The 25577-nt window shown below is 38.4% G+C and overlaps 1 protein-coding gene across 4 annotated transcripts; it reads left to right on the plus strand.

Annotated features, from left to right (window-relative positions):
- The first annotated feature begins 1002 nt into the window (after positions 1–1002).
- On the plus strand, positions 1003–25386 carry wdcp (WD repeat and coiled coil containing). Of its 4 annotated transcripts, none has more exons than XM_072562089.1 (4): positions 1003–1111; positions 5205–7110; positions 10485–10605; positions 22004–25386. In XM_072562089.1, the coding sequence occupies exons 2-4, from the start codon at positions 5215–5217 to the stop codon at positions 22174–22176; spliced, it is 2190 nt and encodes a 729-aa protein (XP_072418190.1). In that variant the 5' UTR covers positions 1003–1111; positions 5205–5214; the 3' UTR covers positions 22177–25386. The 4 variants fall into 4 exon arrangements, with proteins under 4 accessions (XP_072418190.1, XP_072418198.1, XP_072418184.1 ...); XM_072562097.1 differs by lacking the exon at positions 1003–1111 and adding an exon at positions 1127–1285; XM_072562083.1 differs by lacking the exon at positions 1003–1111 and adding an exon at positions 4974–5078 and having other exon boundaries at positions 22004–25385.
- The last annotated feature ends 191 nt before the right edge of the window (positions 25387–25577 follow it).

Raw genomic sequence — 25577 nt, forward strand, 5'->3', positions numbered from 1 at the left:
CCATGGCACTATTTCAAAGAAAAGGTGGGGTGGGGCGGGGAAGAGGCTATCTATAGTGAGCCAATCAATGTTTATCCCCCAGTCAATACCACAAAAAACTGTTCACTATCACATTTCTTTGTAGATACTTGCTGAGCACAAAATAACTGCTACACCTCCTACATTAGAACAGTAACTTTCCTTCAAAAATTCATAATTGGCTGCTAGGTGCTTTGAGATGTTTAGTGATCATGAAAAGCACAAAAGAAATGAAACTGCTTCTTTTTAATTGGTGTAGTGAACTCCAATAAGTGGAGCAGTGGTCAGCATGGTGACTCAGTGGTTAGCACTACTGCCTCATAGCGCCAGAGACCTGGGTTCAATTCCAGCCTCGGGCAACTGTCTGTGTGCAGTTTGTACATTCTCCCTGTGTCTGCTTAGGTTTCCTCCCACAGTCCAAAGATATGCAGATTAGGTGAATTGGCTATGCTAAATTGCTTGTAGTGTTGGGGAATGAGTCTGGGTGGGTTGCTCTTCAGAGGGTCGGTGTGGACTTGTTGGGTTGAAGGGCCTGTTTCCACACTGTAAGTAATCTAATCCCTAGTGTTGGCTTTCTCCTTTTCACATTCAAGATGTCTCACCAAAATCATTAATTATGTGAAGTTTGTTTAACAAACAAAAGGAACAAATTCCTCCATCCAGCTCTAACTTTATTTTCAAGTGGTTTGAACTTATCTTAACTTCAAGATGTTCCCAACTGTTTGATAAATGCTAGCAGCTCTCTGATCATCCATCACCAATGTAAAAGCAGAAAACTCGATACGTTGGCTCCTTTTTTCTTTGTTAAAAGTTGCTCATATTGTTGAGGTTTATTATGGAGGCGGAGAGGGGGAAGATAGCCAGTATTTTACCAATAGCTCAGGCACAGTCCCTCACCCAAACTCCCCTTCTGTCAGAAGCAGCCCTTCGCGCATGCGTGTAGCCCTCCATGCCCCAAACCGGAAGTAAGCCCGTTGCTAGGGGCGAGCTTCCGGTTGAGGAATCCGCGGCAGAGCAGTTGAATCCCCTCCGATTTTGATGGTGGGGGTTGGTGTAGTGAGGGGAGGGAGGCTTCGGGAGGGGCTGTCGCCGGGTGAGTGTCACCGCCATCACTCGGGCTCGTCGAAACGCAACAGGTTTCGCCCAACTCTCTCGTTTCGTTCCCGGCGTCACCTGCTTCCCTTCCCCCGCCATGTGCGGGTGGGTTGCACCTCAAACAGGCTGCGCTGTTTGGTCACCTGCTCAACAACAACAAATCATTCAGCTGGTGATTTAATCTTCTTGTTTGCGCGGCTTGGCTGTGCAAGAACCGACCAGCCATGATTAGTTCCAGGTGAAGGGCTTTTGCCCCAAACGTCCTTCTCCTGCCTGACTTGCTGTGCTGCTCCAGCACCATACTCTAATCTCCAGTCTTCACTTTCCACCAGCCCTGATTAGTTGCAACTCACTTGCATTGGCTTTGAGGCTTCCCAAAGTGCTAGAACGCAGCATAAATGCAAGTTATCTCTTGCTGAGATGAAAAGTTTCTTCCCCCAGAGGGTATTTGGTCTGTGGAATTTGCTGTCTCAGAAAGAGGTTGAGGCCAAATCAAAATGTTTTCAAGAAGCAGTTGGATATAGAGCAAAAGGGAGCAAAGGGTAAGGTGAGAAAGTGGGATCAGGACACAGTTGGATAATCAGCCACAATCATAGATTTGTAGTCAGTGAGTCAGCCAGCACGGAAACAGACCCTTTGGTCCAACCATACCATGCTGAACATAATCCCTAACTAAACTGGTCCCACCTGCCTGCTTCTGGCCCATATCCCTCCAAACCTTTCCTCTTCAAGGGCTTTTCTACGTGTCTTGAGTGAAACAGCAGGCACAAAGGGTTGAATGGGCAGAAGTGGGTACTGCAGATGCTGGAGATTAGAGTCACGATTAGAGTGGTGGTGGAAAAGCACAGCAGTTCAGGCAGCATCCGAGGAGCAGGAAAATCGACATTTCAGGCAAAAGCCCTCCATCAGGAATGGGCTGTCCTGAATCCTGTTTCTTGGGTCTTGACAGGCTAGCACCCTCAAATGGCTTATGAGCCTCCTATCTCTATTTTTGAAGTGATAATTGTGAAATCTATTTCTGTTTCAGATCCTCGGAACAAAGTTTGCCATTATGAACATGTTCTTGAAAGGAATTGTGTCTTGAAATTGTGTGAAATTATTGTTGAGAGAGTATTTGGGAAACTAGTAGAATAGACGGTATGTTAAGACCGTCCAAAGTAGCAGCAGAACTTGGCCATTCAGCCCATTGAGTCTGTTTTGCCATTCAATAAAATCATTAAAAGATTGCCAATGAAGGAAGGATTCTCTTTTTACTGATTTCTCTCATGATTTTAAACTTATTCTAATGTATTTAGTTATTAGTGTTTTTAAAGATTGTTTATATACTATTCATATTAAAAAAATAGTTGGTTAGCTCAGTCGGCTGGATGGCTGGTTTGAGATGCACAGTTATTTCTGTGTGGGTTCAATTCCTGCACTAACTGAGGTTACCATGAAGGACTCTCCTTCTCAACCTCTCACCTTGCCTGAGGCATGGTGACCCTTGGGTTAAAACACCACAAGTTATCTCTCTGAGAATGCAGTTTTAATGTTCTGCGGGGGCTACGGTAACTTCATAACATTAGTACAGCTTTTTTTAAATATAAAACACCTCAAGATGATAGTTATTAAGTAAAATTTGACACTGACTCAATTAGTTATTACAGATGACTAAAAGCCTGCTTAGAGCTTAGTTTTAAGGAATGTCTTAATGCAGGATGGAGAAATAAAGGTGGAATATTTTGGTTCAGATAGCCAAAGGCAGGATCTTTAATGACTGAGGAAATAATATGGATGTGCAAAAAGACAGAATTGGAGCACTGGAGAAGGTTACAGAGGTAAGGGAAAAGACCATAGAGGGAGTTTTTAAAAATGATTTAAAAATCAAGGCATTACTATATTTGGAGCCACTATAGGTCAGAGAGAACAGTGGTGATGGATGAACAGGACTACTTTAGAATGCAGCAACAGATTTTTAAATGCGGTCATTTTGATGAAGAATGCAAGGTGAAAGATTGGACAGGAGAATGTTGAAGTAGTAAATGCTGGTTTTGCTAGCACATAAATTGAGGCAGGGACAGAGTTGAGTAATGTTCCTGTGATGAAGGTAGGTGATTTTGGTATATAGTTTGTAGTTTATCTCAAGATCAAACATAACTAAATACTGATCAGCCTCAGTTGCAAGGGAAAGGAATGAAGTCAGTTTCTAGGGATTAGTATTTATAGTAGGCATCAAAGATAATGGCTTTTAGTTGGAAGAAATTTCTGCTATTCTGCTACTGGATATTGGACTAGTTTATGTATAGAGTGTTGATACCCTGTATGAGGCAATGCAAGCTGCACTATTAAATAGTAAGATTGGAAAGAACTGTGAATGAAAGATTTTAGCTCTTGGTGTTGCTTAAAGTTTAAATAACATTTTTATTATTAGAATGAGGCAATAGGACATCAAAGTAACTCCACTGAATTATTAAAATCAGTACCGTGGTTATGTGCTTGGCTAGCAGACTTTCGATTATGCCTTGGAATTTCATCAAGGTAAATAGCAAGATTAATTTTAAACAAATCAGATTTTTGTAATTTGTCAAAAATAAAAATGAAAATGAAAGCTCTTTTATTGTCTTAAACAAAAATCACTGATTTCCTTTATGGACATCCCTGTCTGTTGGTGGCCTAGTTCCAGTCAACATGCCCTCATGCTCAAATATGGGCTGCGAATGCTGCCTTGCCATCCCAACATCTTTTTTAAAAATTGAGTGAGGGTTACCATTTAAAATACATTTTCAGACGTATCAACTTTTTGATGAGATCTTAAGCGTCCCAATCTGCTGCTTCAGGTGGATATAAAATATTAAACATTATTATTTGTCAAAGAACATAAATTTCTCCAGTACTGTAGTTTAATTCCTCTTGCAAACACACCAAATTAACCAGACTATCTATAGCAATGGATGTGTGTTTGATTGTGGTGATAATCTTAAAGGTAAGGAATGGGAACTGGTTTGGCTATCCCATAGTTATGATGATATGATATGGTATAGGTATTCTGCCTTTATGTCCTTGGCCGATTGACTGCTCATGCTTCAACTTGAGTTACCTTGGTTTGTTTTCACCTTCTACTTTCAAGTGCAAATTTAGGAGGTAGGCCCCAAGTATACCTCAACCAATGGGAATTGAACCCACACTAGTCATTTGCGCCATCTGATCTAATGAATAATTCTCCATGCAAATGCAAAATACGTAACTCCCTACCATTTAATACCTCTCTTCACTGTCCAGGATCCTAAATGCTCCATCCAGATGAAGTAGTGATTTACATGACGTCAATCCAGCCTGCTATGTTTGCTTCTAATAATGTGATCTCCTGTACACTGTGAAGACCAAACACAGATCGGGTAACCAGTTTTGCAGAACACGTAGTCAGTGTGCAACCGTGACCCAATTCTTTGATAGTCTGTTGTTTTAATTCTTCGCCCTGCTTTCATGTTGACATCTATCCTCTGCATACTGCAGTGTTTCAGTGAGGCATAAAATAAGCTTAAGGAACAGCCCCTTATCCTTCAGTTAGGCACTTTAGAGTCTTCCAGACTCAATATTGAGTTCAACAATTTAGATCATAATTTGCTCTATGTTGCTTCCATTTTCCTCAATCTTTACTAAACACCAAGAAATATATTCTTTTCCTCTAAATCTTTAAGAAACACCAAGAAATATACATTCCTGATATACTTTTTGCAATGGGAAAGCAACTCATTTAGTATTCATGTGACTCATTAGTGTAATTTCTGCTGAGAGGCTCAATTATCTGTCATTTTTAGCTTGGACTACTAAAAAGAATAATCAGCTCAGGTGTCATTATGGATTAAATGCTGCAGCTTTCTTCTTTTAGACGGCTGTATTGAAGGAGGTTTAGATAGGTGACGGAGTGCTGTAGGAGCAGATTGTGCTGATCATTTCAATGAGCCGTTCCTTCAATGGTACTGCAGGTATTAACAGATGAAATTGCTTTGACTTGATCATATGTATACAGCATTAAGGTCTATGCAAGTAATATGGAGAAAATATGCTGCTAGTTCAGGTTTGATGCTAATTTTTTTTTCAATTACCTCTAGAATTCTTCAGATGATCAACATGGAGCTTGGAAAAGCAAAATTACTGCGGACTGGAATTAATGTATTACATCAAGCTGTTCATCCACTTCATGGAATTGCCTGGACAGATGGAAAACAGGTTGCTCTCACTGCCATTTACCTAGTCAATGGTGAGGTCAAGTTTGGCGACAGCAATGTCATTGGAAGTTTTGAACACGTCAGTGGCCTTCACTGGGGTCCTGTTTGTTGTACAGGGGCTTTGGCATTGCTTGCTGTGCAGCATAAAAAGCATGTAACAGTATGGCAGTTACAAAACAGCACCTTGGAACACAACAAGCTTTTGGTTTCGCAAACTTGTGAACTGGGAGAGATTTTTCCAATATTGCAACAAGGCTGTGTGTGGCATCCAAAATATGATGTCTTGGTGGTATTAACAAAGAGAGATGCCTCTGTATTGTTTGCAGTACAGATTGATAACCGTAGAGTTAAAGCAGATATTAAAGGTAGTGGCTTGGTTCACTGTGCCTGTTGGACTACAGATGGGAACCGTCTAGTGATTGCTGTAGGCAGTGCCCTTCATTCATACATTTGGAATAATAACCAAAAGACTCTTCACGCATGTAATTTTTGCCCCATATTTGATGTTGGAGGACGCATCTGTGCAATAGAGGCATGTTTGGATTTTCAAGTGGTTGTGACAACTGAATTGCCCCTTGATAAAATCTGTAGTCTGAATGCTGGTGCTACCTTCGATATTTCTCCTATGTCAGAAACTGGATCGTTGATGTCAAGACCCACAATGTTGGCAGTTGAAGAAAACCAGTCAATGAACATGAGGAGAAAATCAGTAGATTCCTCAAGGTCTTTGGCAGAAGGCCCAATACTTTCAACATCTAGTCCTTTAGACCTGACTCATCTTCTGGCAACTCATCGCAAATCTGATCCCAGCCCCCTTATTCACCTGAAGCGCAGGGATTGCCTTACTGGAAGTGGCCATGACTCTTCATATCTGATTCTAGTAACTTTTGAGAGAAAGGTGACCATAACTAGAAAAGTAAGCATCCCTGGAATTCTGGTCCCTGATATTGTGTGTTTTGACCCTTGTCGAAGTACAATCGCTGTATCGTCAAATAATTGTAATATAATATTAGTGTATTCAGTGACCCCTTCAAGTATGCCCAACATTCAGCAAATACAGTTGCACAAAAATGAACGGCCAAAGGGCTTGTGTTTTCTGACTGAGAAACTACTATTACTCTTAGTTGGGAGGCAAAAAATTAATGATGTTGCTTTTCTCCCATCTTCGAATTCAGACCGTTATTTAATCAGACTTATGACTAAAAAGCTACTGTTGGATGATGGTTCTGTATCATCAGAGACACTTGGGCAGCCTAGCATTAATATCTCTGGAATGAAGAAGTATTTTGAAGATCTGTCCAAGGAAGAGCGATTTACAGGAAAAGAACTATTATTGCCAGGAAACAGTGCAGTTCAATTTCCAAACATTAAAAAGAGATTGATTGAGGAAGTAAAGAACAGTAGTAGTGAGCAGAGCTCAGAAGCAAGTATGCCAAAACAATCCGGACAAGTCTCACCTAGTGAACCTGCAGTGATCTTAAGCTACAATGCTGAATCTGTAAATAGATCCATAGATAATCATGGACTTGGCACACCAAATAGGAATTTGATTAGCCCAGTCTTATTTAATGGAGACCAAGTTACCCAGTCACCTGCTAGTACTCCACTAAATATTGGTGACAGTGCAAATGACAAACTGGAACAACTGTCTAAGAAAATGGACAGATTATTTGAAAGCTTAACAGAGATAAAGCAGTGCCTTTCTCAAATATCAGATTATGCAAAAAATGGAACAAAGTCTTCAGTAGCCTATTCATCTGATCCATCCATCCTTTACGTCATTTATCAGGTATTTATTTTGACAATGTTAACTATACTTTCAAAATATAGGTGCTTATCATATGCTTTTAGTTTAGAAGTCATAATTGTGTTTTATTTAATGTATTCACTGTTACATGAAGACTTCAAAATTTGAATCTCGATCCACTACTGTGTAGAAGATAGACTTAATCCAAGAACTGTTGAAGCTCAAGAAAGTTGATACGTCGTGTGATCTGGTTGAAGTATTTATTTATAGTGGCTGAAACTGGATCTTTCAAAAGTTTCATTGTTCTAATTATTCTCAATATGAACTCATTATTTATGTTTGGCTGTGTACATGTAAATAATGCTGGATAAGATTCAGCATTAAATTTTTGTCCCATGAAGGATTTATCCGGTAAGCTTGATTATTTTCTTTTGAAGCATGCAATATCTGAAAATCAGTTTATTTTTACACAATAAACTAAACCTTACACCTCTCTTTGGCAGTGATGAGGATACAAAGGTACTGACATTCAAATTGTCAGGTGTCAACTGCTTTTCATTGGAGATGACTAACCAGCTCCCTTAACACATTTCTGTAGGAAAGGTTTAGAGAGAGATGCAGTGGTTTGTTTCGAGGTTTGCCCTGAGCAGTTCTGTCATGCAGGACTCTGTGCTTTACGGGATATTCCCTCGGATGCACACAGACAAAAATTGACTGCACCTGGAGGACCATTAACTCAGTGAAAGATATTTGATATCCTGAAACTTGTTGGTCTTCCAGTATAAAGAGTTGATCTTGACTGAGTGTTGCAGGTTCCAGCAACCAGGACTATGTGCTGAGGGATATCCTCAAGCTCAGGGCAGCTGCTGCCAAGACGTAGTGGGAAAGACGGCCATCTAGGGTCTTTCTGTCAATGTATAACAGTGGTCCATTCAGTTGTCATATTCTTTCGATGCCTCAAAATAGACTTAAGTTGTTTCTTTCATAAGCAGAAAATGGCTTTTTTTTGCATCTGAAGGGAAGCTCTGAAAAGTATCAAAGTTCCAATGTTTTAATTTTTTTTTCTCTTCAAAGACTGTAACCATATGATTTAGAACATTTGCATGTGCTTATGGTTGATATTATGAATAAAGTATATTTTGAAATAATAAAAGTGCTCACTCATACATTCCAGATCCTTTCCCCACCCTTCATGTGTCTTTGAATTGAAGTAACAATTACTGAACTAAGAAGCACTCTGTGACCACCTTTTTCAATTATATTCTGTTGTTCTCTTTCATAACCTTATTTGCTTTTCCATCTTTATCTCTCCTCAAAAGATGAGTGGTAATTAATATCTTTTGTCAAAGAGCAAAACCTATGAGTTCAATTTCTATTGGTCTATCTCATCTCTCACCTCTTAATATACTATCATTTATGGAATGCAAACCAAAAGCTACAAATGATGTGTCAGATCATTCACTGTCTGACAAGCAAGCTCTTTCTTTTTAAAAAATGTGTACTTCATATGTATTTTGCCTTGGAAAAGCTTTTAAAAATTATTCTGTTTGCAAAATTATATGCGAAAAGCTACTTTGTAGAATGAGTTAGAAATGAACAGACTGCACAATTTCAGGAAAATTTTTATAGTGCTGATATAATCTGGGAAGTTAGCTGCACAGTCTATTTTAAGTATATGCCTATTAACTTTCACCTTGAGGCCTAACTTTAACAAATTAATTTTGAACAAGTTAAAATTCTGTGAAATTTGGTGTCACAATTTGGGCCAAAAATATCAAGCCCAAACTCTAACAGTAAAAAAAACTTGATTTATATTTAATCTGTTTTCTTAGAAAGTTAGACTTATGATTTGAATTTGATATTTACATTACTGATAAACATTGGATGCAAGCTTGAGCAATTTATCATTATCTGGTTCTTTGATTGCACAATGCTGTTTGAGGGTTGGTTTTATTGAAGAAACTCCCATTCTAAACATGGATAGAACTCTTCAATGTGGAAAATGACAAAAAATTGCGATAATAGGAAGCTTTTGTGTAGAGAGTTAATACAAATATTTCAGAACATGTTATGCATATGAAATGAAATGATTTGTTGTGCCAGACTTTCTTGAGAGCTCAATCAATGAGTGATGTCTCTATGTTAATCAATATATTAGTCACAAGGACATCCAAGTAATGAAAAATTGGATATAAACTTATTCACTGGGTTTTTGGCAGCATAAGCGTTGATGATTTTAAATGTGGCCTATGATGCATATTATTTTGGTAGTATGCAGTACTACTGTAATTAGTTGAATCTTGGTGACTATCGATGCAATTTCTTTTTATAGTATGTTTAAAATTATGTTAAGCCAGTATTCAGTGATAAAACACCCTTAACACTTAGGATTTTCTATTCTACATGGTGTTGTCAACATAAACATGGCTGAAGCTTAGATGTTCATTGTGAAGTGTTTTATGTTTAAGAGTCAATTATGTTATTTATGTTCTAAATGCAGCTTAACATTGTGCTTTTCAAAATGTGCTGTGTTGTGACTTGTCTCTATGGTTTCCAGCATGATCAATCTAACTGTCATTTGAGACTGTGCTCACCAGACATTTTTGTCAGGCAATTATGGAAACCACCCAAAGCCAGTCAACCTACAGTTGGCTGCAGCAATTCAAAGGAGACAGCAGGAAAAATCTGGACAGTACATCTCTGTCATTAGCAGATTGAACACCCAAAGTTAATTTGCAAATTGGGAAAAAAAAATTCTTCCATTCAATTAAAATAGCTATGATTAAATCCATTATAAAAGCCACCATGATATTTTACTTTTGAATCTTAACATTTCAGTAGTAAATTTTTGCTGTGACACTTAGTTTGTTTTTGATTTATTTATGTACTCATTAAAATTAGTAAATGGAATATCCTTCCAATTTGGGATCCAGTTTCAACATTGCATACCAGTTAGATATATTATAAAGTGAGGAATAAAATCCCCTTTTCTATATACAGGTAATTACAATATTTCTTAAATTCAGACTAACAAACTTCTGCTGTATGACATTTCCATTTACCATGCCAACTGTCTGACCTAGCTGAGTGAAATTGCCCTTCAACTCAGTTGCATTCAACAGAAATTTGCGAATCTGAAGGGGGTTGCAAATAATTTTCATTAGGACCACCATAGGCATTGGAGAAAGAAAAGTTGTATCAGTCTGGGCAGGATTCAGTCTCAAGAGCCTATAGCCCAAAAATAACCTATTGTAACATCCTGTGGCAAATATGCACATTTTGATGAATATAGTGAAACACAAGTTACATAATTGTATGAAACATTCAATTGCTAATGGTTAAATTCATTGGATTTTTGCTTGAAAATTATATTTGAAATACTTAACTTTTTTTTCAAATCAACTTTGCTTTTGAAGAAAATACTGCAAGAAAATACTATTGTGGATGAAAAACGAGCATTTACCCTTTGTGAAGGCAGGCTTCGCCTGAATACAGTGCAGGAAGTTTTTAACGTTTTTGCTGTTGAAATGTTTCATGGTAAGTAGTCTTGGTTTATAAACAGAAAATGTATGATGCCTTCCTGAGGTGACAACAGCAATTTTTGGAATTAGAAGTATTAGGCAAATCTGAGATACAAGATTTTCAGTCCTTAAGTATCATTATGTGCTGAAACAATAATTTTATAAAAAGGTGGATCTGTCACCCATATGCACTATGTCTTTGTGCGTTTATTTTCCAGAGATTACTATATGGTACAGCATCAGTCACTTATTTCCCTAACTGGAGAAACCAAGTTAACTTTTTTTTTGTTAATAATGGGAGAAAGCACCAATAGTATGCTGCTAATGAATAACATTTTTGGGTCTTTAAATTATCACAGTAACTTGTTAACGTAGGTTGAAAACTCTTGGCTTGAAGGTAAAAGAAAGTTTGAAGGTTAGGGCCATCACAGAATGATGCACACTGAATCAGCCATTACCAGTATCTTTATCTGCATGTGGATGGCAGAAATCCTTGTGGGCACAACCACTGGCACTACGATGTTTTATCATCCAATGAGCTGGAGATGAACTGTGACTTGCAACAGGATTCAGACATTTTGTGCAGATGTCAAGTGACCTCCAAGGAGGAGGTGGGAAAAAAATTGTCAACCATTTCCTGTGCTATGCCACAGAATATTAAAGTTTGAAGATCAAAGATCTATATGGAACTGAAAGCTCCCAAATACGTAATCCAAAACTCATTCAAATAACCTTAGCCAATTTTTAGATCATATGATTTTAAAGCAAGGGGGCATTTTTTTCTAAGGGGAGAGGAGAAAGTTTTAAAAATAGACATACGGGGCAATTTTTTAATGCATGTGTGAATGAACGTCCAGAGGAAGTGGTAGATGCGGGTACAATTACAATGTTTAAAAGACATTTGAAAAGTACATGAATAAGAAATGTTTGGAGGGGTATGGGCCAAGCGCAGGCAGGTGAGATTAGATTAATTTGGGATTATGGTCGGCATAGACTGATTGGACCAAAGGGTCTGTTTCCATGCTGTATAACTCGATGATCTTAATTTTCAGAGGGACTGTTTTCAAATTTCTAGTCATTTTGTTCGATTTATAATATTTAGCTGTATTTCAATAATTATGCTGTTGAGTTTGAAAAGTACACAGGTTGTTGTGTTGTATCTTTTTTTTCCAATTTTAAACTCTTAAGAAATACATTTCCAAAAATCTTGTTTCATTTTTAATTTAGAGCAGCTGTTCCAAAGGATGGGTAACTTGTATTATTTAAATTAGAACACTCTAATTATTACATTCCTTTTGTGTGATAAAATAGTTAAAATAAGTTAGATTTGTAATGTTTCAGTATGCTGTTTAAAATTATATTGTTTGCAGAACCAGATAAAACACAAGTCATTGCAACTACATGAAATTGTATCTTCTAGTTCAGGCAATGTATGTTTATTATGAATAGAAGTAGATTCTTGAGATTGTCTTTGGAGATTACTGAGCTAAGGCTGACAATTGAAATCCGATTATGCCTTAATATGTGACATTTATATTTATTCCTGTGACCTCAACAAATAGGACAATTGGTTGATCTAATTTATTTGACAGTTAGTAGTTTTTTAGTGTTTGAATTAAAGGTATTCTCAAATAGTATACAGAAATTTATAAAGCTCCAGGTGAGAAGAGTCTGCCACCAATGACTGTATTGAAACATCTTTTGAGAATATTGACAGTTGTCCACATGCATTTTTAGATAATACTCCCTACTTGATTTTAGTGGTTGTCAGCTATTCCAAGTAACAAATGTAAATAGTACTGTAGCATCAAGTAATCAAACATTCATTTATGACATACTATTATTCTTCCTTTATTTGGAGCTACCTTTCATGTCAATATCGTTTCCCAGACTTTTGTTTCTAATTATTTTATTAAACTCTACCTTCTAGTGTTGTTACTATTATCAATGTAGTGCATGGCTTCCCAAATGTAGTATTGGGAACCCAAATGAGGTCGTGAGTTAGGGTCCTGAGCTCCATGGCACCATAGAATTCAGCCCCTTCTTTAACCACCCTCTCCCCTAAACTGCTCTGACATATTTTCTCACCTCCAGCTGTCATAGTGATTTTTGCTCCAAATCCTGTCCCATGCTCTCACTCTCACTGTTCTCACTGAGGGTTGCACCTGAGGTGGGAAATACAGTGGGAGAAACTTTGGGAAGCATCGAGTATGGCCTCTGATTTTTCTTTGGCCTTATTTCCTTAAACTCCAATACCTCACATCACAATCTAATTAGATGTTAGAGATTTATTCACGTTTCCTCTATTCCTTGATCCTGGTATTTTGAGTAGGCAGATGGATGTGGGTGAAGGCAAAAACAGGTGGAGACCAGGTAAGACCAGGTTGTGGATCTCGAGGTCCTTGTTAATACTTAGTGTACCAGTCTTCTATTTAGCAGCTGGCCAAATAGACAGCTTGGTTGGCAGCAGGAGATCAGAGCTGAAAATGTGTTGCTGGAAAAGCGCAGCAAGTTAGGCAGCATCCAAGGAACAGGAGAATCGATGTTTCGGGCATCAGCCCTTCCTCACTTTCTCCTGGCAGCAGGAGATGAGGACCATCTGTAACAGGGGGCTGCAACTCATGATCCTTGTGGAGAAAACATTGCATTTAGGAGGGCTAGGGAGAATCCCATGCTCTGTGGGCTAGGAGTATGCTAATCTGTATTTAGAGAAGAAATAGAAGTTGAGGGGAGGAGCAGGTAGAATGGTGATCAAGGTAAAGGGAGTGCACAAGGTGTGTTGAACAATTTGAGGGGAGTCCTAGTGCCAAGTTGACACATCCCTTTTCGAAAACTGGAAAAAGGAATGTTCCACATATCCTGAAAAAAGGAAGGGGTAGCTTGGATCCATGAAAGTACCAACCTAACAGAAGGAATTCAGTGAAGTTAAATAAATTGTTCAATATGAGAACAGACAGGTAGAGATCTGGGCCTCTGTTTAAGGAGATTGCTAGAGCCCTCGGATTATCCTGATGGGTGTTGGTGGTGTCGAAGATTAGACATCCACAGTGAGGAGGAGGCAGTTAGGATCAGGAAATTATAAACTAAGTGATGGTGGGCATCAGAAGAATCACAGATGTAAGCAACAAAGACTCATTTAAAAATACTTTGCAGAAATAAACAATCACACACAATTATTTGATAAACGTGTCAAATATTATTGCAGATATTGTATTGTAACTTTCATAGAACATAGAACATAGAAGAATACAGCGCAGTACAGGCCCTTCGGCCCTCGATGTTGCGCCGATCAAAGCCCACCTAACCTACACTAACCCACTATCCTCCATATACCTATCCAATGCCCGCTTAAATACCCATAAAGAGGGAGAGTCCACTACTGCTACTGGCAGGGCATTCCATGAACTTACGACTCGCTGAGTGAAGAACCTACCCCTAACATCAGTCCTATATCTACCCCCCCTTAATTTAAAGCTATGCCTCCTTGTAATAGCTGACTCCATACGTGGAAAAAGGTTCTCACTGTCAACCCTATCTAACCCCCTAATCATCTTGTACACCTCTATCAAGTCACCCCTAAACCTTCTTTTCTCCAATGAAAACAACCCCAAGTGCCTCAGCCTTTCCTCATAGGATCTTCCTACCATACCAGGCAACATCCTGGTAAACTTCCTCTGCACCCGTTCCAGTGCCTCCACATCCTTCCTATAGTATGGCGACCAAAACTGCACACAATATTCCAGATGCGGCCGCACCAGAGTCTTATACAACTGCAGCATGACCTCAGGACTCCGGAACTCAATTCCTCTACCAATAAAAGCCAGTACGCCATATGCCTTCTTCACTGCACTATTTACCTGGGTGGCAACTTTCAGAGATCTGTGTACATGGGCACCAAGATCCCTCTGCTCTTCCACACTACCAAGTATCCGACCATTAGCCCAGTACCCCATCTTTTTATTACTCTTACCAAAGTGAATCACCTCACACTTAGCTACATTGAACTCCATTTGCCACCTTTCTGCCCAGCTCTGCAGCTTCTCTATATCCCGCTGTAACCTGCCACATCCTTCCTCACTGTCTACAATTCCTCCGACTTTCGTATCATCCGCAAACTTGCTCACCCAACCTTCTAACCTTTCCTCCAGGTCATTTATAAAAATGACAAACAGCAATGGTCCCAAAACAGATCCTTGCGGAACACCACTAGTGACGGCACTCCAAGATGAACCTTTGCCATCAACTACTACCCTCTGTCTTCTTCCAGCCAGCCAATTCCTAATCCAAACCTCCAACTCACTCTCAATGCCATATCTCTGTATTTTCTGCAGAAGCCTACCATGGGGGACCTTATCAAACGCCTTACTAAAATCCATATATACCACATCTACCGCTTTCCCCTCATCTACCTCCTTAGTCACCTTCTCAAAGAATTCAATAAGGTTTGTGAGGCACGACCTGCCCTTCACAAAACCATGCTGACTATCCTTGATCACATTATTCTTATCCAGATGTGCATAAATCCTATCCCTTACAATTCTCTCTAAGACTTTGCCCACAACAGAAGTGTTTTGAACTGTTCCAATCTGATGTATTTTAAGTAAATCCAAGCAAAATTACTGAACTGAATGCAGTTAGTATATTTGTTGTTTCTAATATACAGAACTATATAATCTTGAATAGTATTGATTACTGACCACTTTTTCTGTTATGTTATATTTCCTTCCATACAATGGGGTGAGTTTAAATTTTTGACTCAATCAGATAGCATTCTGTTAATGGAAAAAAATGTATAATATTAGCAATTGTAATGAAATAGTGGATTCAGGAGAACTTCTTTAGGATTGAAAGTTAGCAAACCCAAGAGAATGAAATAAATCTTTATTGGTGCTTATCATACCAATTATTTCCAATGGCCTAGTTTTGTTATTAATTCATGTGTTCAATTGTAGCATGTTAATCTTTTAACTTTCTTCCTAACTACTTTTGATATCAGTACGAAATGATAGGTTTTGCTTCTTTATCAATACCCTTCATGCACCAAATCAATTTTAATCCGGTTGAATCTATTATTCTCCCCCCAAGGCTTTTCTTCTTTGTAGGGTATACATAACATACTACCTTTCTTCATTTTAATTATCCTGTTTTATATAGTTTAATGATTTGGAGGTGCCGGTGTTGACTGGGGTGTACAAAGTTAAAAATCACACAACACTAGGTTTTAGTCCAACAGGTTTATTTGGAAGCATTAATTCAGGCATTTAATGAATCCGTAAGAGAGGGAATGTCCCTGGTGCTGTCTGCATGCTTTCCCTATCCTCATTTCTCCCAGGTTCTCGGTCTTGGGTTTTCCCAGACATGTAGAAATTCGATGGATCCATTAGATTATATTTCTTTCTCTAGTATGTTTGTGTCTTCTATATTGCAGAAAATTGCAAAGATTTTCCACTTTTCTTCATTATTGTCTTTTTCAACAGCACATATTCAACTATTTAGTTTGCTCCTTGTATTTAAGTATATTTTCTTGTATTCAAATATTTTTTGCCAACAAGTTGGTGGTTCTGTTTGTCAGATCTGAAATTTGATAAAATTTTAGTCACTTACCCTAAGAGGATCAATTACTTCTAACTTCCGAGCTATTAAAATGGATATAATTAGTCTGAATTCGAGGTTCCTGTCATATAATCCATTATTTATCAGCTTGAAAATTATTGTTTGAAGTGTTATCGGTGAACACAACACATCGGAATTAGGTTCTTCTGTCTGCCCTTTTGACAAAAGGAATCAATCCATTTTATTATTTTCATTGAGTATTCCCAGTTAATCTCGTTATTGCAACATTGTTGACATACAATTGTATAGTTTCATCACAAAAAACGTATGGTCTCTTGTGTCATAAATAATTTGCTAGTGTAATCCTTTTATTTTGGATCCAGCTAAAATTTTACTTTCCTCATTAGCATGCTTAATATCTTGAGGAGACAAAGATAATCTGCCTGACGTAAACAAACTATGTCTTAATGTACAAGCTTTCGGCTCGTAAAAGAAACAAAAATAAGAGGGGATAGATTTAAAGTGATGTGCAAATGAAGCAAGAGTGACATGAGAAGAAACCCTTTCACGCAGTGAGTTGTTAGAGTATGGAATGCACTGCCTGGAAATATTAGGTTAGATTAGATTCCGTGCAGTGTGGAAACAGGCCATTCGGCCCAACAGGTCCACACCAACCCTCCAAAGAGCAACCCACCCAGACCCATTCCCCTACATTTACTCCTGACTAATGCATCTAATACTACGGGCAATTTAGCATGGCCAATTCACCGAACCTGTACATCTTTGGACTGTGGGAGGAAACTGGAGCATCCGGTGGAAATCCACGCAGACACAGGGAGAATGTGCAAACGCCACACAGACAGTCACCCGAGGCTGGAATTGAACCTGGGACCCTGGTGCTGTGAGGCAGCAGTGTTAGCTACTGTGCCACCCCCAATATATGGTGGAGGTGGGTTCATTCAAGGCATTCAAGAGAGCATTGGATCGTAATGGTGTGCAGGGATATGGCGAAAAGATATGAGATTGGTATTAGATGATAAGACCACCAGATTAAGTAATGGAGATGGTGCAGACATGATAGGTTCCTTCCACTCCATAGTCTCCTTCTACACCACAATGATTCTGTAAAATAACCCTGAGATTCTGAAGTGTCTGCACAACTTCTAAAATACCAATTTTTGCTTCTGCTCCAGTTGCTTCTGGTTCAGATATTTTACTCCTCATGCCTCCAGCATTTAACTAAACGTTCGTTGTACTTTTGTGTATGATTTTTAGTCCCTTTTTCAAAAGATTACAAATGTTATTTATTGGCTCATGTTTTCTGTTCAATCTCAATTTTTCCATCATCTTATGATTGAACCTGACTCCTCACTGATCCCAATTTTTAATTCCTATCTGGCAACGGAGGAGATGCCAGAGGATTGGAGAACAGCTGATTTGTTCTGATATTTAAAAACGATTTTAGAGGTAAGACAGAGAACTATAGAATAGTGAGTCTCTTGTCAGTAATAAGGACTCTGTTGGAGAAAATTCAGAAGGAGAGCATCTATCTCCAATTGGAGAGGCAAGACTTGATCAAGGATAGTCATCATGGCTTCATCAGAGGAAGGTCATGCTGAACAAATTTAACTGAATGTTTCGAGAAGGTGACCAGGCATGACGATGAGGGGAGTGTAGTTGATGTAGTTTATATGGATTTCAGCAAAGCCTTTGATCAGGTCCCACATAGGAGACTTATCAAGAAGGCAAATCCACATGGGATGCAGGGTAATTGACTCAGTTGTAGGAGACAGGATGATGACCGAAGGCTGTTCTAATGATTAAGTCAGTCTCCAGTGGCGCACCACAGGCGTTTGTGCTGGGTCTCCTATTATTCATCATTTATATAAATGACATAGTTGATTGTGTCAGATGTTGGATTAATAAATTTGCACATGACAGAGATTGGTCTGGTGGTTAAGAGTAAGGTTAAGTATCCTGGGCTACAAGAAGGTATAAATGGGATGGTCAAACAGATTAATGTGCAGATGGAATTGAACCCAGCAAAGTGTGAGGTGATGGACTTTGATAAGAATAGTTTAACAAGAAAGTATTTAAAGAACAGCTTGACACTAGATTGTTCTGTGGATCAAAGGAACCTTGGTGTGTTTGTCCTTAGATCTCTGAAGGCAGAAAATCAAGTTAGCAGGGTAGTGAGAAAGGCATATGGGACACTTGCATTTCTCAATCGCGGCATAGGTGACAAAAGCAGGGAAGCCATGATGGAGTTGTGTAGAATTTTGGTGAGACCACAGTTAGAGTACTATATGCAGTTCTGGTCACCACATTACAGGAAGGATGTGATTGCACTGGAGGGCGTGCAAAGGAGATTCACCCAGATGTTGTCTGGAATGGAAGCATTAAGTTATGAGGAAAGGTTAAGTCGACTTGGGCTGTTTTTCTTGGAGCAGGGAAGTCCAAGGAGTGATCTAATTGAGGTGCAATGAGATTATGAGGGGCATGGAGAGAGTGGATAAGGAGCAGCTGTTCCTGTAGTTGAAGGGGTCAGTCACGAGGGGACATGGGTTCAAGGTGAGATGTAGGAGGTTTAATGTAGTTGTGAGGAAAAATGTTTTTACGCAGAGGGTGGGGATGGTCTGGAATACTGTGCATAGGAGGATGGTAAAGGTGAGTTGCCTCACATCCTTTAAAAAGTACCTGGATGAGCACTTGGCATATCTTAACATTCAAGGTTATGGGCCAAGTGCTGGTCGATGGGATTAGGTCGAAGGTCAGATGGTTCTTATGTGTCAATGCACAATTTGATGGGTTGAAGGATCTCTTGTCCACTGTGTGATTCCAAGTACTTTAAATTCACATTGTTCTGACTCTGTTTACCTTTCCAAATTAATTTAAAATGAACCTTGTTTAAAAGAAATTTGATTAGTTTTGCTTAATCTAGCTAACAGTTATGATCTTACCTTAGCTAGCAATTCAAACAAATGCTATTTCACCTTTTCGAAGCAGCAGTAAAAGGTAATCTCACTGATTTGATTGTTATATGATTGTCAGGATAATCTTGAAGTTAAAATTAGTTCAGGATTTTTGCTTCAGCTAGTTTGAACTTTCAGGAATACATTTTCTTTTATCAGGTACCATATGCAAACTTAACATGAACCACTTTATTTAGTCAAGAAATTGAAAAGATAAAAAAAAGTGCCTGGCATTTAATGTGGAAATGGTTAGTTATTGGAAAATTGTGTCACAGTGTAACTGCTTACTAAAGATTGAAATTAATTCTCACATTGACTTACAATGGAAATACTTTGGAGATCTGTATTAAATTCAATAAGTAGAAAGCAGTATTTAAAATTTAAGCGAAATCACAAGGAGCCATATTCAAGAATGTTCAACATAGTCCAATCTTTCTTTTTCCTGGTGAGATGCACAAAAATATATTTGAGCCATAGTAAGCCTTAAAATTGCACTTGACTGAAAAACTGTTCTATTATCTGAGCTGCTGTCCCCAAATTCAGTTGCAGTTTGTGCTTAGCTGAGTCATCAAAAAGTGTACTATAGTTGGCCACATCCTCCCTGCGCTACACCCTCAGTGGAAGAGACCTTACCTTTCTGCATTCCATTTCTTTTCCTCCGTGTTTTGTTGCTTTTCCAAAATTATGCATTTGCATTTTGCATTTATTCTCCTCTCTCAACTTCTGCAAATAATACTACAAATTGAAGCTGATGAGATTTAATTAATACATTTTTAAACAATTACAGCAAATGGTGAGATGGCCTGTATTTTTACCCTTTGCTGAGTCTCTCTTTCATATTTTTATACTTCTCTCCACTTCTGCAGATTGACTTCATCTTCCATAAGTCATGTTTCATGGTCTGCAACTATTCTTGTGTTGAAATCTCCTGGTGGGTAGTAATATTCTGACTTAGTGATCCTGCTGATAGCCAGATGAAGTTTTTGATAGAACTGTTTCTTTGCCTTTGGTGCAGTATAACATTTGGAGCATCGATACAATGAGGTTAACAGTTTGAGCTGAGAGTTAGGTAGAGAGAACTTGTTCTGAAATATTTTTGTGACTTTATCAATTAGCATGGTGAGTTCCTTACAGTGACATGTACACCTTGCTCACATTTGCTTTGAATGCTCCCTTTATCAGATGATCATGTAATAGTTTTTGTTTAATCTGTTTTCATCCAGCCTGGTCTTTTATAATGAAGCTTTGTCGATGGTCACCCTGTCAGGTTCCATCTCAACCAGGGGGATCTTAGGTGTGTTATTGACCAGCTGCAAGTCATCTGTCAGTCAGTGTTACTTGCATGATCAGAATGTTTCAATTTGCCAATCAAAAGGTTGGCGGCATCTTTTTGTTTTGTTTGCCTGGTACATTGAATTCTGCCCATTGGTTGAACAGACACGAGAAGCTAAGAGTACCCAATGAAACACATGGACTGTGGTGGGTCAGCAGCTTTCTATTTGAGGTCTGCCCAAATGAAGTGAGCAATGACTGACCATTAGGATATAATTGTGCCTCCCAGCAAAGGAGGCAGTATGTAACATCCTTTTCACCTTCCAATCGACTTACCATGCATTACTACTTTCTCCTGTTTTGTGTTAATACTCTGCAGCCAAATTGGAATCTCCTTTCCAGGACACAAACCTAGATATGAGTTAATGATACCCTGCCCAAACATCAGTGTCCCCTTCACAACCTCTGTGTTTTGAGTTTCTTTTATGTCAACCTGAGGAGGTCCAACAGATGACTTGCTGTATACTTATACTAGCCAGCAATTTAGACTGAAAATGAGAATTAAACTAACACACAAAAGCATCAAACTTTTTTTTTACCTAAGCACTAGATGCACCACATCTGATAGACGCAGGTTTGATTAGCTCAGTTATTTAAATGACTCATGGACAGATCAGAATAGCACTGGTCGTGTACTGATCCTGGCTGATGTGAACCTAGTCTTCTTCTGAAAATGGAAAGCAATGGCACAGCATCACTGATAAAGTGGATGCCTCAGTGAACAGTGCACCAACAACCTGCCTTTGTACTGAACACACTTTAATATATTGCACAGCAGACCAAAAAAATCAATTTTTATTAAAAACCATGTGAAAGAAAATGGCACATTGTAATCATGCTTCACACCATCCATTTCAAAATAATGAAGTTTAGAATTTATTAGCAGTCCTGTAAGGTATAAGCTTGGACATACAGATGTTGAAAAGCATTGACCTAAGAAATGAACTTGCTGGTAATGTTCATTAACCTTAATCTCCATAGCACACATTGATTCCACTGTGAGATGATAATTGTCCCAGGAATGGAGATCCCTAACTCTACTTTCATGCTGGCTGATCTTCATAGTTTTACAAGGGGTAAATCAAGAAGGAAACTGAAAACGTGTTTATATCCTGATTTATGTACATACCAGTTTCTTGAGTGGTGGGACAGCTGTAGGTGTCAGACTACACTAGAGTCACACCACCACTTGGATGATTATGGCTGCAGGCAACTTATGTGCAGTAGTTTTGGATTGAGCATCATGATAACTTAAAACATTAAATCAAAGGCAACAATATTAATTCACTGTGAAATTGATAATATTAGAATACCATAAGCCAATCATGTATAATGTTTTGTTTGCAATGTTTGGCACCAGACCAACTAGGAAAAAAAATTGAGATTGAAAGAAAATTTATAATGAAGTTACATTGTAGGAACTAGGATCATTACAGGTCCATTTTTGACCTTTTTTGTTTCAAACATTACTTGCTTAGTAGCCATTAAGCAATTAAAGCTTATTTGGTACTGTTTCGAATAGCATCTTGTAAGTAATCTTTTTATTTTCACTTGTAGGTTCTAACTGGATTGTTCTAACAGCAGATGATGATGGATTTGCTCCATTAATGTTCAAACCAAATCAGGAAATTATTATTCGTGATGGGAGGCTAAACACAGGATCTATAGAATTCCCACCACCTCCGTCTCCAACCGACAGTATCAGTTTGGAAACTCAGAGAACAATGTGACTTGCGCTGCACATGGTCAGAATGTAGTGAAATGCTTTGTTTAATTTAGCTATTATGTATTGTGTTCACATTTGAGCAAATTAATAATGAAGTAATTCGAACTTATATGGCAAGGTGGCTGATCATAAAGTGTTCGTTCATTTTGCTGGAGTCTGCATTGGAAATGTAAACATAGGAGAAGGACATTCAGGTCTTCAAGACTGTTCTGTCAATCAGTGGCTTAATTGTCTTCTAAATGCATAGGGCATGGATAGGATAAAAAGGCAAAGTCTTTTTCCTGGGGTGGGGGAGCCCAGAACCAGAGGGCATAGGTTTAGGGTGAGAGGGCAAAGATATAAAAGAGACCTAAGGGGCAGCTTTTTCACGCAGGGGTTGGTGTGTATATGGAATGAGCTGCCAGAGGAAGTGGTGGAGCCTGGTACAATTGCAACATTTAAAAGGCATTTGGATGGGTCTATGAATAGGAAGGATTTGAAGATATATGGGCCAGGTGCTGGCAGGTGGGACTAGATTGTGTTGGGATATCGGGTCAGCATGGATGGGTTGGACCGAAGGGTCTGTTTCTGTGCTGTACATTTCTATGACTCTGCGTTTTTGATGCATATCCTTTTAAACCGTTGGCTAGTTGGATGCTGCCTGAACTGCTGTGCTCTTCCAGCACCACTAATCCAGTAGAAGAAAAGATCTGTCAGTCTGGAATTTAACAATATTAATTGACCGAGCATCATCATCTTATGGGAGAAAAATTCCAAACTACTATCACTCTTTGCACAAAGAGATGTTTCCTAATTCATCTTCTGAATAGCATGGCAATTATTTTATAGTTATATCCCTTTGTCCTAACTGCTGTACCAGCTGAAAAGATTTCCCATTAACCACCTGATCAATTCCTTTCACATTCTCAAAAACTCAATCAAATCACTCCATTACTTTCTTTAGTCATGACAGAAGCTTCCCGAGTCACTAGCCTTTATTCTAGAGCAATTCAAGTAACACAAGGTTTTTCACAGAAATTTATAAAGCAAAGTGACATAACAAACCATATGATAAGCCAGATGGATGACCAAAAGCATGGTAACATCCTGAGTTTTGAGGAGTTTCTTAATGATGGTGAGGTGGAGAAGGATTTCCTGAGCGTAGGGTCTACATAGTTGAAAGTTTAGCCACTATGGCTGAAAATTGAAAATGCTTAAGGAGTCTGAATTAGATCAGTGCAGATATGTTAAAGGATTAGGGGATAGGTGGAGCTAATGAAGTCCCAAGATGGTACAGAGTTGGCAATAGTACATGACATGCATATGTGGTCAGTTCATCTTTGGGTCAAATATAGAATAAGGTTGCAGATTGTCTGCTTTTGTGTCAGAAGTTGCCAGGAGAAGAAGTGATGAGTGCCATCAACATATGTGTGAAAACCCACACTGTGCTTTCAGAAGATGTCACTGATGGGCATTGCAGATGCGAAATAATAGGTGGCCAAAGGTGGATCATTAAGGGACATCAGAAGTCATGCTGAAACAGCAGAAAGTGATACCTTTGCTAATGTTATTCGAACTATGATTTGGATGGATAAAAATGAAGCCAGATGAGTTCTTTGCGTTTGAACGACAGTGGGGAGGTGTCGGAGGTGTGTCATATGATCAACAGTATCAAAGCCAACAAACGTGTCCAGAAAGACAAGGAGGAAGTGTTTACCATTGTCACAGTGTTACAAGGTATCATTTGTCACGTGATAAGAGCTGTTTCAGTAATGTGCCATGGCAGAAACCTGACTGGAGGGATTGAAACATGGAGATTTTGGGAAATTCTATGAAAATAAAATGTTTTTTTAAAACCACTGGTTGGAAAAACTCAGGTCTGGCAGCATCTGTGAAGAGAGAAAAACAAAATTAGTGTTTCAAGTCCAGTATGACTGCTCATTGAAACCAAAGAAGAACTAGTAGACTTGAAGCATTAACTCTTTTCAATTCTCCACAGATGCTGCTGAACCTACTGAGTTTCTCCAGGACTGTATTTTTATTTGAGATTTTCAACATTCTCGGTACTTTGTTTTTTGTACTGATTTTCTGCAAATGTCATTTCTTGAGTGGAATTTTAGCAAAATTAAGTGTTTTTAAGAAATAATTTTGTTTATTTTGATGGATATCCTGTAAAACGCAGTACCAATTTCACTTTTGAAGAAAAGGTTTTGTTCGAATAATTTATTCATTTTTTGTTTAGATATTTACAGCAACAATTTATTACATTAAAGGAGTTATATATATAAACACATATGTGTATGTGTGTGAAATATCTGAATGCACTTAAGAGGATCATTGGAAAACAAAATCTGACCCTTAACCACATAGGCGAAATCAGGTCAGAAAATCAAAATCTAGGTCAAAGAGCTAGGTTTGAAGGAATTTCTTAAAGAATGAAAGTGAAGTGGAGAGGCAGGGAGGACAGTTTAAAACAGAGGCTTAGGTAACTCACTGCATGCCCACTATTGGTGGATTGACTAAAATCAGGGATACACTAGAGAACTGAATTGAAAGGAGCACAGATATCTCAGCAGGAAATGGGATTGGAGGAAATTTTTGAGAAAGTATGGGGTGAAATCATGGAGGGATTAGAATTTTGGGTCAGAATTTTAAAATCTAACACTTTCACTGTGAGCCAATGTAGTTTAAACAAACATATCACATTAATCAGACTACTTATATGAGCTGTTCAGATTTTGAAACCATGGATGCCTTTGTCTTGCATGCTACTCTGTTGTTGTCAACATTGTAATTTTCTGAATTACTGCAATTTTAGTTTAGAACAACTTTTCATCTCGGCTGCCTCCAAAACTCAAGGAAGCCACGCCAGCATTTAAAATTGAAAAATCGAAAGATCACAGTGGGATTGGCCATTTTTATGCTTGCCAACCTATAATTTCCTGTCCATTTATTTAACAAGCAGAGAACTGCAGTTGACAAATGAAGAAGCTGAAAATTGCAGCCCTCCTGGAGGTCAACTGATCACTGATATTCTTGTAGTAACAGTAAGATTGAAGTATTACTGAAGATAAAGAAACAAATCAATAGCTTTGAACAGTAATCATTTGAATTATTTTCTCATTGTCTTGTAGAAGTTGTAGAGATTCCTGCAGCAAAATCTTTTATAAGGGATCACCTATGTCTAAGTATCATAAATCTTGGAAGTCTGACATTTATGTATGTGAAGTAACTTGAAAGTTGGGGGTGAGGTTTGGAGCAGATTGTTTTGTGGGCAAAGTCTTCAGAATGATTTCAAGACCCACTTAGCTATTTTTCCCCTTTTTTTAAAGTTATAATAACTGATGATAAACTCTATTTCTTTGCATTGGAAAGAACAAGAATATGAAATTAACAAGAAGTATGAGAAATGTAAGGAGGTTTTAA

Source organism: Chiloscyllium punctatum, chromosome 3 (genome assembly GCF_047496795.1).
Source record: "Chiloscyllium punctatum isolate Juve2018m chromosome 3, sChiPun1.3, whole genome shotgun sequence".
Lineage (NCBI taxonomy): Eukaryota > Metazoa > Chordata > Chondrichthyes > Orectolobiformes > Hemiscylliidae > Chiloscyllium > Chiloscyllium punctatum.